The sequence below is a fragment of the Megalops cyprinoides genome, chromosome 22 (assembly GCF_013368585.1).
Source record: "Megalops cyprinoides isolate fMegCyp1 chromosome 22, fMegCyp1.pri, whole genome shotgun sequence".
NCBI lineage: Eukaryota > Metazoa > Chordata > Actinopteri > Elopiformes > Megalopidae > Megalops > Megalops cyprinoides.
The window spans coordinates 3701593-3717048 of NC_050604.1; the positions used below are offsets into that span (position 1 = coordinate 3701593).

The 15456-nt window shown below is 45.0% G+C and overlaps 1 protein-coding gene across 2 annotated transcripts; it reads right to left on the reverse strand.

Moving 5' to 3' along the window:
* Positions 1 to 3108: 3108 nt before the first annotated feature.
* cdc25b (cell division cycle 25B) lies at positions 3109 to 13297 on the reverse strand. 2 transcript variants are annotated; one of them, XM_036516945.1, is made up of 15 exons: positions 12970 to 13297; positions 12431 to 12513; positions 11793 to 11844; positions 9204 to 9245; positions 8705 to 8738; positions 7918 to 8046; positions 7331 to 7450; positions 6891 to 7019; positions 6669 to 6752; positions 6366 to 6563; positions 4909 to 5007; positions 4553 to 4615; positions 4039 to 4137; positions 3604 to 3849; positions 3109 to 3274 (listed from the first exon to the last, which is right to left on the reverse strand). In XM_036516945.1, exons 1-15 carry the CDS (start codon positions 13188 to 13190, stop codon positions 3134 to 3136), a joined length of 1740 nt encoding a protein of 579 aa, XP_036372838.1. In that variant the 5' UTR covers positions 13191 to 13297; the 3' UTR covers positions 3109 to 3133. The 2 variants fall into 2 exon arrangements, with proteins under 2 accessions (XP_036372838.1, XP_036372837.1); XM_036516944.1 differs by having other exon boundaries at positions 8705 to 8741.
* Positions 13298 to 15456: the final 2159 nt, after the last annotated feature.

Consider the following 15456-nt stretch of genomic DNA (forward strand, 5'->3'; position numbering starts at 1 on the left):
TTGTGACGTCCTGTGAAGCACACCATATGTAAATAACGAATCTGTGTTTACCTGTGTTTACCACAAAGCAACTGGATTGGACCCACCTCCGAACCTAAGTAGTCTTCCCCAGTTCCCCTATCCAGGGAAGAACCAAAGGCAAAACCAAGAAAAACCAAGGTTCCCAGGCACAAGTAAAAGAGGGGTTTGAGCATTATCTAAAGTGTGAGCACATCAGAATGATGAGATCCTCTTCAAGATAAAGTTTGAAATCTGAATTTCCGTCATCATCAAAAACCCATGAAAAAGTCACACACGTGACCTTACGTGCCCTTCAAGTGGCACTTTATGAGTTTAAAAAAGATCAGTTTAAAAAGTGGTACTTTCCATATTTATGAGGAATATTACCTGGGGATTCGTGTCCTTTGTACTGCAAACAACTTGGCTAAATCTATTTTAAACATACATTAAGAGAGCTTTCCTAAATCTATTGTTTGTGTTTTAATCTGACGTTTTAATGTCTCTGCTTTTTAATCTATATATGAATTACTTTAGCTTGGCTTCAGATCAGCGCAAGTAATATTTTAACAAAAAGCACTTCTTACAGAACACCTTCTCAAAGTATTTTATTACTCTAAATATTTTAACAGTTCACCAGTTTAAAGTAAAAAGTAGGTTCATAACCTTTTAGTTAGATGGATGAAAACATCCCGCAGGCACACACACCACTGCTCCCATCGAGAGCGAAACTGTACATTCCAGGTCTATAGATCAGCTTCCCCTGCCAGTCTGCGAGGCCAATAGGAACTCACTCCAAGATTTGAAAGTTGTCTGGGCCAGGAGGGGGAGTGTTCTGCAATGTCTCTCTGCTGCAGATACCTCACGTGCCCTCCCCACATGTCTCCCTCTCCCACACACATACACACAAGAGCCCTGGCAGCTAGCCAAAGCAATCCCCCGGTTGGGGGCAGGGAGACACTACAGCGGCTCTCTCTACAAACCGACTCCGAGAGGAATGCAGAGCAGTGTCCAAACACGTGCTGGGACCAGACAAACGGCCCCAAGTTTAGAGTTGAGCGGGAGTATTTGAAAAGGAAGCATTACCGGTATTACCGTGTGCTGAAGGCAGAAATCCGACTTCCTGCTAAGCTCACACAGGGCTTACTGCAGTTCAGAGGGTGCAGACACCCAATGTTCAAAGGCAGTTCTTTCAAACTAATGGATCACTGCAACTTAGTTCCTGTAACAATGCACATTGTTTTTTTTTTTTTTTTTATGTGTAGGGAAAAACAAAGTGTACTGGGAAAGCTTACTGATGGAATAGGTTAGGTTACAAAAGTTACATTTTCTACTTGCTTAATTATGAAAACAATGGCATTACCCCTTAGAATGAGGTATTACTACCAGTGCTCTGAACCAGCGTTCTTCAATCTTGCCATTTGTTGAAGTGGAAACCGTGCACTGAAGCGGTACCGTTACATGTCCAAGTGAACGTGCCAAACCCATAAACTGTTCCCTGAACTGCAGCCCTTCCCGTCTCCAGTCGCACAAAAGCATATGTGACACCAAGAGAATGGCCACGGAGCCAGGGCCACAGAACACCACATTCCACACCAGGATTAAAATGTTAGATGTTTATTTTTTCCCCTGCTGAAATGAGACGGCAGTTATGAAAACAGACTGCTGCACAGAATGTTAAAACCAGGAACACACAGACACACCAAACAATGTCCACACATGCAAAACATCTGCATTTGGGGCTAAGGCTAGAGGGGCACAGCAGACAAAATAAAAGTCAAAACAAAAACAAAGTGTAATCTTGGCAAATTGATGACGTTTGAGAGCATACACTGATGAAGTCTCTCGCTGACCAGCAGCATGTTAAAAACAATACCATCCAAACAGATGACAGTGGGCAGCCAATGATCATAGGGGGATTTCAAAATAAACACAACTACCATCTAGTAAGGCATACCATTCAATTGCCATAACAACCATAACCCAAACTAACTTCTGCTGCCTTAAACAAGTATTTGGGCTTGCAAAATAAGAGAAAAATGTTCTGTAGAACTTCTTTACATCGCTCAGATAAGGCAGCAGCATGTTAGAGGATTCTCTTGCAATTGGACATAATGTACACCCACACATGGCTGGAAGGCTAGAAGTTGTCCTTGTGCAATTGTTTGTGGTACTGTTTCAAAAGACATCCACTTGGTTTAAAAAAAAAAAAAAAACCTGCCGCCTCACAAGCAAGTCCTGTTTGGGGAAATTCCATACCAAATCAGACACCCAGGTATAAAATTCACAGTTCAACCAACACAACATACATGTAGAACTCTGGTGAAAATACCACATAAAAAAAAAAAAAATCAAAAACTAAAATCAGTGCATTAGATTTAGCTCGTCAGAGGAAGGTGGACGAAACTTTCAACATTGCCCTTCCCAGACAAAATTATGAGATTTCGAGAAATGCTCCATAAGCCACTCTGAATTAAGGTGGGGGGATTCCTCCCACTGCCAATGTAAGCCAAAACAGGCCTGTTCCTGTTTTAAAACACAAAGGAATCTGTTGTCATGGTGAAACATTGACTGGCCACATTTCTCCTGAAAGACATTGAGGAAACCACCTTCAGCTTCAATGAGATGTGGAGGACAAAGTTAAAACTGCAAATAAGCCCAATGAGGTTGGTATTCACCACAGGGGGGGAATAAAACTCAGAAGTTGGATTTTATATCTGCTCTGTTAGCTAGAGTTAAGTGCTTGGAGGAGAAACAGTATTCAATTTGAGTGTCTATTTGACTTGTCAGGGATGGAGGCTTAGACTGTACATGGTGTTGAGAATGCTGTAAAAGATTGTGCAAGTCATGCATGAACATTATGGTGTCTGTGTGCATATGGTAGTGAATCTGTACAGGTGCACGCTTGTGTCGTCTGTATAGGCAGACAATGCAGATGGACGGCCTGCATACCCAGCAGCCCCCAGGGCAAGGCTGCGAAATCTCCACAGCTGCAGAGCATGGCAGCAAGAGGGAGCCCACATGGCAGCGAATTCATATCTACAAGAACAGAACATCACATTGCAAATAAAAAATGGCCAAAGTGAACTAAGGTTTGAGTATGTTGGGAGTGGGGAGACTCCTCAGCAGGACATCTTCAGAGCTTTTTGAGCCGGCTGTAGAGGTCACGTTTACTGCGCTCGCCAGCCCAGGTGCGGCTCTTCAGGCGGAATTTGCGCAGGTCTTCCTTGAAGTCCTCGTGGTGCATGGGCCTATAGGCCTGGGGCTCACACTGCGTCTGCAGGAGAAAATCAGACAGGAGGAGGTCACCGCTAGCACCAGCAGGACCCCAATGTCCAATACAACCCATACAGAACAGCAAAGCCATCAGCTCAAACACATACTAGAGAAATTGGTGCTCTACAATAGACTGAAAGTTCCCTTAAAGCGCCTGCAGGAGTCAATAGGGTAATGGTTTGTCCATATTAAGAATCAAGACAGCACAGTGTACAGAGTTTAAAATAGGGAAATACAGGAACAGAGTCATGGTTAAACTGCAACTGCAAAACAGCTCTATAATACTTCTGATGTATTCAGGCATGAAGCCTTCTCCAGAGCACAACGCACCTGAAAGTCAGGGAAGAACTCCTTGTAGCCTCCCTTGAGGACATAGAGCTCAGGGTAGTGCAAGTTGGGGTATTCGTTCATTGCACGGTCACGCTCACGGAGGAAGCGGCACATCCGTGGCCCGCGCTCTGACGAGAACTCGCAGTGAAAGACGAGAAGCACGCGCTTCTCCGGAGAGGAGGGCACGATGGGAGTCTTCAGGAGGTACTCTTCCACCTGCTCCTCCTGGTGGAGATTCAGCGCTCCCTGGAGAACAAGGGAGTGGGAATCACAATTTCTCATTTACTGGAAACATTACATAGGCAAATCTGACTAATGCACATTAGTTACCTGTCCGTATGGTTTCCCCTCCAAAATACTGCACAGCTCTTCCAGTTACATCGAACAGCTTCGAAAGTGCTCATCTGGATAAGGGGAGGGTGCTGGGAAACTCACCTTGATGTGTCCGCCTTCAAACTCGTAGGGGTACCGGCAGTCGATCACGAGCATCCGCTCTACCATGTGGTTGAACTTCCCATTGAGAGCTGCCACCATCTGACAAATGAGAAGGGGCACATTAGACGTACTGCTGGACACTTACCGGCCCCAAGGAGCTTCAAAGGCATCTGAGCTGTCTGTTCCAAACAATGAAACATCAAGTCATTTGAAAAACTTATCTGAACACTGAACCCAGGAAAAGTGGTTGGACATTCAAAATACCCCAAGTTTATGGACTTTGATTGACTGCTTGATGAATCCATGGTTTGATCAACCACTTTCCCAGGGTTTTAGCTTTTACAAAGAACACGTCTCTAAAATGGCTGAAAAGGCACAGGGGCTCAAAACCAAAACCCTGACCACAGGATGAAGAGGTCACCAACAGGTCAAAACCACTGAGAAAACCTCAAGATCTGAAGCTTCCTTAAAACTTCTGAGCAACGCCCTGGAACACAACTTTAGCGCAACTCACCATTTCAGAAGTGATGTATTTGAGATCCTGGTGCTTGCCCTCAACGGTGGGTAAAGCAAGAGGCTGGAGAGCAGAATGGGGCAGGTTAGTATGTCAGAGGGGTATACGCAGTGTCAAATCCCCGCAATCAATTTACTGCAGAAGCCCCCCTTTTTAACAAACTCCAGGAAGGAAGCAACAGGTGCTAGCGGTTAGACAGAGGCACTGAGAGTTGCATTCCTGCAGGGCAGGACAGGAGACATGGCAAAGTTCTTTGCCCCATTGCTCATACAGACTCAAGCTTGGTCTAATGTTGAGCGTACAAAGGCCTAAATATGGCTTGTAATAGAAGGTCCAAGTTTTGTAAAAGGTCTAACCTTAGTGAAGTCTCCGCTCAACCCTTTAATGTCACTGTCCAGCAGCCTCTCAATGTTGGTCTGGCAGAAGGACTTTGACCTCTGGGCCAACCTGGATGCCTGTGTGAAAGGAGGAGTTCATTGAAGACGGACACAGATAGACAGATGGACATGCTTGTTTTGCATCTGTGGGTAACTGAAGGACATTCAAAATGAGGGAAACAAACACCACCTTACTTAACATGATGTCACGGGAAGTCAAACATGCCAATTCAAAATGAATTCTTCTAAAAATGCCATCAGTTGACATATGGGCTAGTGCTGACCTATAAATCATATTTTCATTGTCATCGCGATATGAACATGCGCGATAAACACATCGCAAAAGACTGCCTGAAACGCGATGAATAAGAAAAATCATTTACACGCACCATGCATTCACACTCAGCAAGCGAACATTTGACCTATCACAGGGCCACCCAATCTGGGGCTTGCGGGCCATGCTTGCCCCGTGTGTCCTCCGTTTTGGCCCAACATGAGCTATGCACTCCCACCGCCACATTCTTCCGGGTAAGATGATGCGTCCCTTAAAACTGATATTCCACCAATGAGTGGAAAGGGGCAGGGGCGTAGCAAGCACTGGTTGAAATGCACTAAATGCTGACATTTCTCCGTTCTTGGCTGATATGGACGGCATAGTGCTGCAACATGTGTCTTTCGGGCAAAGGCATTAATCTGTTAGTCTACAGTATTGTGGTTTGTATTGTTATTATTGTTTGTTTGTATTGTTTGTATTGTTATTATAAATATGCTGTGTTTTATGCATGTGTATAATCCCAAGGGGTTTAGTTGAACGAGGTCCTATCTATCTATGCACTTTTTGTGACATAACAGCTTGTGACAATTTCTTATCATGGATAAATTACAGATCTACATAAATGCTCATAATAGGCTCCGAATCTGCGACAACGCCTGACAAAGTGCAGAAACAGCATACTAGCTCCAACAAATTTAAGATTTGGGATTTATGAGTTATATTTATAATTTCTTTGTCATTTCTCAGTACTCTCATACATTGAAACAAAATTTGTCCTCTGCATTTAACCCATCCCATACACTCGCCGTCACTGCTTACAGAGCCGCGGTATTTAAAAATGGTCTCACACCCCACTGGAAGCAGAGAGAAGCATGGCATCGCTGCAGCTAGCATCCTTCCAGGGTGACAAACTTAGCTAGGGGTCGGTCGAACATAGGAACTGTATAGCTAATATGCACACTTCAATATTTGGTTTATCGCAAGTCATATCGTCTTTGCAATATTGAACAATTCTCGCACATCGCAGATTTTCCTCATAATGTGCAGACCTAATATAGGCAGACATCCAGATTATGGTGCAATCTGAGGCCTGACTTCCAATGCAGTTTTGTTTTTGTATGAAGTAAAGCAGGAAAAGTCTCTGCATTGGAGTGATACTGACCGCCGGTGTGTTGTTTTCATCCCCGGCAGAGTCTTTGGCCGGGCTGACCTGTGACCCCGCTAGGCTGCGCCGCCTCTTCACCCGCACAGGCGTGTTCTCATCCAGAGGGCGCTCTGCCCGCTTCAGAGGGGCCCGGCCAGTGGAGGAGGGGAGCGAGGGCGAGCGGAACAGGCCCCGTGGCCGACAGCGTATTATGGGCTGCAGGGGCAGGGAGAGCAGAATGGGAGGGGTTACAACAGAACCAGCACAGATGTACAATCAAACGAGGACACAGGCCGGTTTATGCAGGTGGCTCAAACGTACTGAGTCAGTCTCCTCAGCCATTTTCTCCCTGACCAGTGGTGCGGTCAGCAGGCTGGCCATTCCCATAGGCATATCTGACTCGTTCTGTGGGGGAAATTAAAAAGGCATATTAATCTATATTATAAAATGTTCACATGCAAAATATGCAATAATCTCCATTATCCAGCAGCAGCCAGAGGCTGTACAACAGTGAGAATCCAGGTCCCCTCTCTCAGGGCTCACCTCCACAGCATCATCCAAGACATCCAGGAAGCCATCGTCATCATCGAGAGAGGAGGTGAGGGAGGAACGACGCAGCGTGACAGGACTGTCGTCCAATGAACAGAGGCGCTCCACTGGAGGTGGGGACATCTGCACAAGAAGGATGGGAGAAGGAGGTATGTTCAAAACTGGCCTCAGATTATCCCTCCAAGGACTGACCTTGGATCGGTTTCACCTCTTCTCACACAATACTTGGGTCATCAGACCCCAAATAAATTCCCCTGCTTGGGAGGCCAAAAGCAGCCATTTTACAGGCTGTCCTCTTAGCTCAAGTGGGCCACCTTCAAGAGGGCTTAACTGGAAAAGGTGTGAGGTGCAATCTAGAGTCCCCCTAGGGCCATACGTTTCTTTCAGCCTGTGCATGACTGCAGAAGGTGGAGAGGGTGGGCGGGGTGGCGTACCATGAGAGCAGGGGCAGAGTTTGGCCTGCGGGCAAAGGCCTCCTTGCTCTCTCCGCTGTGGAAGGAGCGCAGACGGCATCGTGACACAGGCTGCGCTGGCTTCTTAAACTCAAAGCCCTCCTGGAAAGGCAGCAAAGAGCGGGTCAGACAACACTTCCTGCTGGAGGAATTCACCCAGCCTAAACAGCAACTGAAATGCCAATTACACTACATTACTCTTTGATTTCCTTGTGCCTGGACATAGCTACAATGTGGAGTAAGGCTATGTCTAGCTACATATTTATCATTTCCGTTGTCATGACATGTGAAAATAGCTACAACTATCTTAATTCAGGTTAATTCAGCTGCAGCTAATTTACTATCTAACCCAAGTCTCAAAGAAAAAAAAAAAAATTCTACGTGACTGGAGGACAACACCAACAATGGCACATGAGTACTTGTAGGGTACACAACCTCACTTAACCTTCTCAGATTGTGTCTCAATCTGTACCCAGTCAAATTCTGGATAATCTCTCAAGCACACAGCATAACTTCAGCAGTAGATCCTGGGCTACAAGGCAGGGATCAGCCCCATTATCACGTCTAACCTCTGAATTTACGTTTTCCTTGTTGCCGTGGCCGGTGTCGGGCTGGTCTCTGTCTCGGCTGAAGATCCCGAAGCAGCGGGGTTCCGGGTCCCTCCCCTTTAGGGCAGGGCTTGATCCCAGAAGCTGCAGCTGAAACGCAGAGGAGGGGGCGGTGAAGATGTGGGAAGGTAAGACAGCTTTAGTGCCCTGCAAACCCACGGGAAGTGCAACTTAGGATGACCTGGGGGTGGGGGGGGGGTCAAAGCAAGCTGCAAGATTCGTTTCAAATTTAGCGTTGGTTCCAAAAAGTTAATTTCTTTGGGTCGGAGGTATGGGGTTGTTAACAGGAGAGTGAGGCCCCCCTTGTGTACCCCAAAATGGGTGGAGCTACAATTTTAGCAGCAACTCACTGACTTGACCAAAGCACAGTGTTTTACTTTAGAGAGCAAAGTCTTGATTGGTTCATACCCAACATGGATGGCAGCAAAGTTCCACCCATTATGGGGTCCATGAGGCCTCACCCCCATCACTACAGGATGAGTCAACGTTACAAGGACAGGACGAAGAAAGGAAGCCATTTCCTTCCAATGTCAGCATTGGTCTGACAGCTAATAAAAACATTGACCTTTCTGAATATAGATCCACTTAGAAACCTCTGTATTTCCTTTAAGGTGATTACAAATTTATCTGTCATGCAGTGAGGTGTGGGCAATCTTATGTCAATTGAGACTTTTGAGACAATTGAGATCCACATTCAACCTATTCTTGAAACAATATTTACTACAGCAAATATAGCAGATGAACTTACAGGAAGGGAGTTGTTTCTTCGGATTGGCATCCTGCTGCTTACAGAAGCCATGGAGGAGGCAAAAAAAAAAAAAAAAAAAGTTAATCACTAATGACCAGGATCCAATCACTAAAGCTGTCAAGACACCACCCCCCAGAGGTACAGTGCTCTTTAGAAAGGGAGAGGTGCATCTGCAGTGGAGGTGTTCCCTTGAGAGAAACACACATGATCCCAACACCCCCACATGCCTATAGCCACACAATCAACCCATAGCCCAACAAAATGACCAGGAACCCCTCAGCCAATAGGAAGAGCCCTGGACTGCTCCATTCATAAAACAAGGTTATTCAACTGACAGCCCAGCCCAGACTCGGCTTTGACATGAAAGTGTAATCTGGTGGGTTGAACTCTATTCACCCCAATTGGGTTACATTTACATTTATTTACATTTATTTATTTAAGGTTGGCATGCTGTCGCTGGGAACTATTCAATATGCTTTACAAGCTCTGCGATACTTACTCTTTGATTACTTTCCCAGCCTCCAGGATGGCTCTCTCAAACCTGCAGGGAACAAGAGTGCAAGGTCACATTTCATTCAGCATTTGAAGCTTCAGCTGCAACCCCCATCCCAGCCCTAACAAAATTGGCCAGAGTGTGTTGTGAACCAAGCCAAAATGAGCCTTCAGTTAGACCCCTGACCTAAATAAAATGTCATGCCTCACAGGCCAAGACGAAGAGTGGCAACATCAAAACAAAGGGCAGGCAGGGAAGGGGGCCCCCTTTTGTGGGGTGTAGCATGGTAGTGGTATGGGGGTGGGGTGGTATCTCACTGCAGCGATGCCCACCTGTATGCTAAACAGACAGGGCAGCTGCAGGGGGAAGGGGAGGGGCTGCAAACCTGCCATATGCCTGATTGGAGGCATAACGCCAGGCGCTGCTGCTAAAAAGGGGGGTTTTTTGTTGGGGCCAAAGAGGGAAAAGGTTGGGGGTGGGGGTGGGGCTGGAGGACAGGGATGGAGTGTGTCCTACACAATAAAGACCGGGAGGGTGGGTTGACTAGACGCACCCAAGCAGAAAGCTGTAAAGGGGCCCTACCAATTCAGCAGGACTAATACAGAGGCCCCTTTCTTCTACCCAGGACGTTAAATTCGGGGGGGGGGGGGGGGGGAGTGTGCCAAAACTGAAGGGGGGGGGGGGGTAGCTAATCAAACCCATGTCAATTGATATGCGCATGGTGCTGAAGAATCTTAAACCCCCCCCAACCTTCAGTGAATAAAGAGGAACAGCTGTAGAGGGCCTGTGGGGAGCCCTCCAAACCACACTTCAGGGGCCGGAGTGTTTATTAATGTCCACCAACAGTTAACAACCAAGGAATTCATCCCCTGACAGATGGTCCTGTGGATCTTTCTCAGAGCAAGTCATTCAATAAAAGAGCGCCCAAGCTAGCCATGTTTACCCTGTGCCCAATCAGAGAAGAGAATCACAACTCTCAAACATACACTTCCTGTTTAGGACCTACAGTCAGCAGTTCAAAAGGAATGATTTTGAGGGGATGGGGATGTATGGTCTGAATGGATGCGAAGCTTTGAGCTTCAAAAGCCCACAAAAAGGCCTGCAATCCCTCACCCACACCACCCTGTTTACTCCCTCAACATACTCCATTTTTTCACAAGGAGGAAGCCCATCAACTGAAAGTTTACTGCCAAACACAACTGCCAGAGGAAATGTGTTAAGTTCACAGTAGGACTCAGGAACATCTCTGTTACGTGCTGGTGGGCTGGGTGCTTGGTCTGTCGTGTGATGACTTGCAGTCCTGGGTCACATATCAGCCAGCACAGCCACAAGCACGCACCCAACACCCTGATAAAGCCATGTGTTCTGGAAAACTGACACCATCCCAGCCTGAGTGCAACTAAGAGGGCAGACTGAATGACAACCACTCACATACTCTCAAACCTTCCAGTGCTGGGCTGCATTCACTTTTAGAGGATAAAATCATCAATGTTTATGCTCGAGACAAAAACCCAAATCCCTCCGGTGTAAGGTGAAGTTCTAGTCAAAAACAAGTCCACACCAATCCCCAGAACACTTTCTCAGATAAAACCCATGTGCTATATGAGAATAATGTAATGTAATGCAAGATGAAAAATGACAATGTAAACCAACCCCAGTAAGTGGATATTTAGCGAATGAGGCATATGCCATTTGCCTCTGAAGGACTGCAGTTGTTCATGAAGAATCAAATACAAAATGACAGCACTTTCTACCATTACTGCCATGTTCAGAATTTCTGCTTCAAAGTGGTAATGCTATCCTCTTGCAATGTAACAATACCACATTGCCATTTGCAAAATGTAGTGTGGTTTGACATTTGTAATCAGACACACCCCATTTCCTGCAGGGCTCTACCAACAAGATGTTTGGGCAGACACAAAGACCAGGTATACAAAGGCACTACCCAGTCTGATATTCTTGCAACACACTTTAAAGCAAGACTAAGATTACTAAAATCAGAACCACAGTTTCACCAGCTATACTCAAAATGGCTTTGGGGCAATAATAGTAAGAGATCTAACATTGGGCTACCTTGCTGAATTGCTCATTTTCAGTTAAGATGGAATAATTTTAATTCAACATGCACTGTTCAATACCTATGACAGCCCACACATAAGGGAGCCATGACCAGGAATAACTGAGCAAACAAGAACCATTTCTAGGGATGATTCCTCCAATCAAAAAAAAGTTTACATGGACACAATGCCAGCATCCCAGTGCCCACTTAGTCAGCTGATCCCAAGACAGCCTTCTGTACCCCGCCTGACCTGGCAGCATTAAACTGAACTCTCCCCCACACAACACCCCTCAATGTCCACAAACATCAGCAATGCCAGCTATCAGAGGTGCGGTGGTTCTGGCTAATCTACTTAATTGAGTTCAATGAGCTATGCAGATCAAGTCAGGCTCTATGCGACCAATTACTCTAATCCTGAAGCCAAGCCAGCGAGTCTGGGGGTCCACTGGCCACGCACAGGAAAGGGGGTCAATCACAAAACGGTAAAAGGAGAAAAAAAAAAAATCAGGGGAACAGACAGAAAAGACAGCACTTACGACTCCTCCACATCAGCAGGATCCAGGGGGCTGGGAGAGTCCATTCCGAGGCCTGAAAAAGAACCCTGTTGTTACCAACTGTGCTGCTCAGCCATTTCAGTCACCTGCGCTCACAAGGGCTGCACTCATTCTGAGCACCCTTCAATTACCAGGCACTGTTAATTGCAATATTTTAAGGAGAGTGGCTTGAGGCACATGCTATCCGCATACTTAAAGGCACTTAAGGAGGGCTACTGCACCCGCAACAGAAATGCCGGTCCATGCAGGGCTGTGCTAGTGTCCGGACTAAAGTGGAAAAAACACTCCCATTGTAAAGAACCAATTTTTTAAAGCCATTACAAACCAGGCCAAATCGAGGGGAACCATGAGCCTGTAAGTTCTGAGAGCTGTGTTTGAGGCAGCCACCTTGTCCTCAATGCTACAATCACTGAATAGGTAGATGTGTTCATCCATAAAGGCATGAACAGATGCCAACACACCGGGATCACAAATAGCACACCCTGAAGAGACGCAACAAGAATGAAGAAAAAGGGTTGCAAAAACTCTAAACCCTCTAATTTACAGCAGCCAGTTGAAATCAGTTTTTCCACATTTAGCCTTTAGTGAGCCTGACCACAGTTTGGGTCTTTAATGCTTACCAGCATCAGAGGAGGTGTCTGAGGCGAAAGATGGGATCTTCAGAAGGGGTGCATGGGCTTTTCTTTTGGGAGTGTCACATTGGCTGCAATGGGAAGTTGATTCAGTGCTGACTTCTGTTCCTTACAATCTAGCTTTGTATTTGTACTTTTATATACATTTGAGAATATGGCCATTTATACGTGGGGGCTTCTTCTAATCTGAAGTGTAAGCTTAAACTAGTCAGGAAGGACAAAAGCTACATTTAGCTCCCACTGTGCCCAAAATTAAATTCCTACGTGTTAGAACGAATTGCAATAAGATAGCTGGTGACATAATAGTAGATTGGGTTTGTATTAGAAGGGCCATATATTTACAGAGTTAGCGAACAACCAGGCAGCTAGCCTGTTAGCGGACCTGCTAGCTAGCTGTCCAACGATATACTAGTTTAACAAGGCACATTGTAGCAACCTGCTAGACCACAAATACGCAGCAAGTAAATAGTAGGAAAGCTAACAGACTAACAAAACTAAAAAAAATCTTCCTGCTGCAAACGCCTTACCTTCCAATAACGGCGAGGTTGGTCATGTTGAGGGCGAGATTAGTTACAGGGGAGAGCACCGCCGTAGGCTCGGTTGAAAAGAGATTCTTGAGACATGGCGAGTTTTGGGAACACTTTCCCGGCAGCGTCAACGAGGAAAGCCCGGGGATTCCATCGGGCCTAAAACAGCTGGCTTTAGTGTTAACGGGGCTTTGATCACCAGAGACTTGATCGAATTCCATCCTGAAGCCGAATAAACGATTTACGTATTTAAAATTTAATAGAATGTAAAAAGTGGAAACAAAAGATTAAAACGAATGGCTATGTGCCCAATTCTTATTTACAAATAAATAACAGCTAGCTACTTAATTGAAAATAATTAACAGCTCCAAATGCAATTTAGCTAGATAGCTAGCTAAGCGATTTATTGAAAATTTAAAAATGAATCAAGCATGATAAGCTGTGTATCAGTCCCGATTAAAGTACGAGGGACTAAAAAAACAATCAGAAGCGTCAATGTTGGTATTTTCAGTCAGTGAGCTACTTGCTCGGCATCCCCCCCTCTCCTCCTCTCACGACTGAAGACAACACTTCACTTACGTCCTCTATTTATGTTCAAAATAACAGAGTATGAGCGCCAATCCTCGCACCCAATTGTTAGTGAGGTTACAGCCCACCTTTCGACATATTCTCCAATCAGAAAAAATGTTTCTTTTCTTTAACAGCACGATCACCGCAAACCAATGAGAGGAACACAGTAGGCGGGACAACTTAGTATATAAACCAATCAAGATTAGCCTAGATAAAGCGACGAAGGGCGTGCGAGCGGCGTTTTCCCGCGGAACATTTCAAGCGCTAAGAGACTCCCATACAAAAAGCCCAGCCAATCACACGGCAGCTATGGCAGTCATAGAATGCACGGTTCTAAGATGAGTATAGTTATAGGTACAAATAAAACGAATATAAATAAACAACTGTTATTAATTCCAGTGTCGATTTTGTTGGAAATACTTGCATGGTGCAAATGGTATGCTTGCTATGTCAGGTATAAAAAGCTTTTTGCTAAATATTTTTCACCCCGCCCCCAACAACAATGGCACACTCGACAGCTGGTCGTTCAAAAAGGAGAGGGAGTTTTAAAGTTGCAAGAGTAAACTTCCTCAAAGTACCACTGCTAACAAAATAACAGCTTCCCCATTTGTTGCTTACAAACAGCTCGCTTTAACTCTTCCCATGTCATTGTTGAAGTCATGTGCTTTGACTCGAAGAATGGATTTGGACTGAACCTTTATAAAACGTACAGCCTGATCAGTTGTTTCAAACGGCTCACTGATTGGCTGTAGCAGGCTCACTTTTCATGAAGTTAAATTTAAAAATGAATAAGAAATACATTGAACATTATGATAAATTGTGTTTCGTGTTTCGTATCACGCATTTGCGTTGTTTGGTTTAAGGGCGTCTTGCGTGATCACTTTAACCACGGTGGTATACAGTATAGCAGCTGTGTCAATATCTGTTTCTATATCTGTGTGAAGGTGGTGCTTTTGTTAACCACTGTATAAGCTGTAGGTTATATTTGATTAGCAACATTCGAGTAAATTAAGGAGACCATGCATTTAAATACTGCGGGATTTCTAATTTTAAACCCACAGTTTAGTCACTGAAGAGAGGGAATGGTTTTAATAAATCAGTTAAAAAGTTACGTGGTTTGCAGTGTCCATTATAAGGTAGACCTTACAAGTCGACATGTGATATTTTTGAACAAATAGCAACAAAAAAAGTAATTGGACAAGACGTGCATACTTGTTGGTTATTTCATTTGTTTGTTTTCACATTTGCTTTCTTCCATTGTTTACTTGGAATGCTTTACAGCTGATAACTGCTGGTATGGCTCATTCATTCAACATAATTTAGTTAATTTAGTTATTTTCTTTCTTTTTTAGTCCATTTTCTATGCTAGCTGGATTTGAACTGTCCAGTTGTAAGGCATATAGTCATGACCCAGTTGAAACCTCACAATTACGACGGCAAAGTGATCATCAATGGAGCAATACTTGTAAATCGTGAAGATTTCGGCGGGGTGAGCCGTCACAGGTGTGTCACGTTCTGCAGCTGTCACAACCTGTCAGCACGTGAGCGGGAACCTGATTTGAATGGCTCTGGAGGGGTAGGGGGTTGTCGCAGCACGCCTGCGACTGGAACAGCGGTCTTCATCCTGGCTATCATAGCCACGGTAATGTTAATAGACGATGAAACACACGAACATTGGCATAAATTTTAAAACGAGATCGGGGAATGGGTGAGCTACCTAATGCCCTGTATCAGTCAAGTGCCAAGGACGTTCAAATATTTATATTCGTCGCTGCATAAGAATAAAGCTGCTGCGTTTCATTATCAGTTATGAGTAGCAAGTCCAAAAGTCTGGCTGTTGTGTAATTCCGAGTAATTAATTTACAAGCACGTGCTCCAGTACTTTCGTTTTCAACATGGTGTCATATGGAAAGGTCA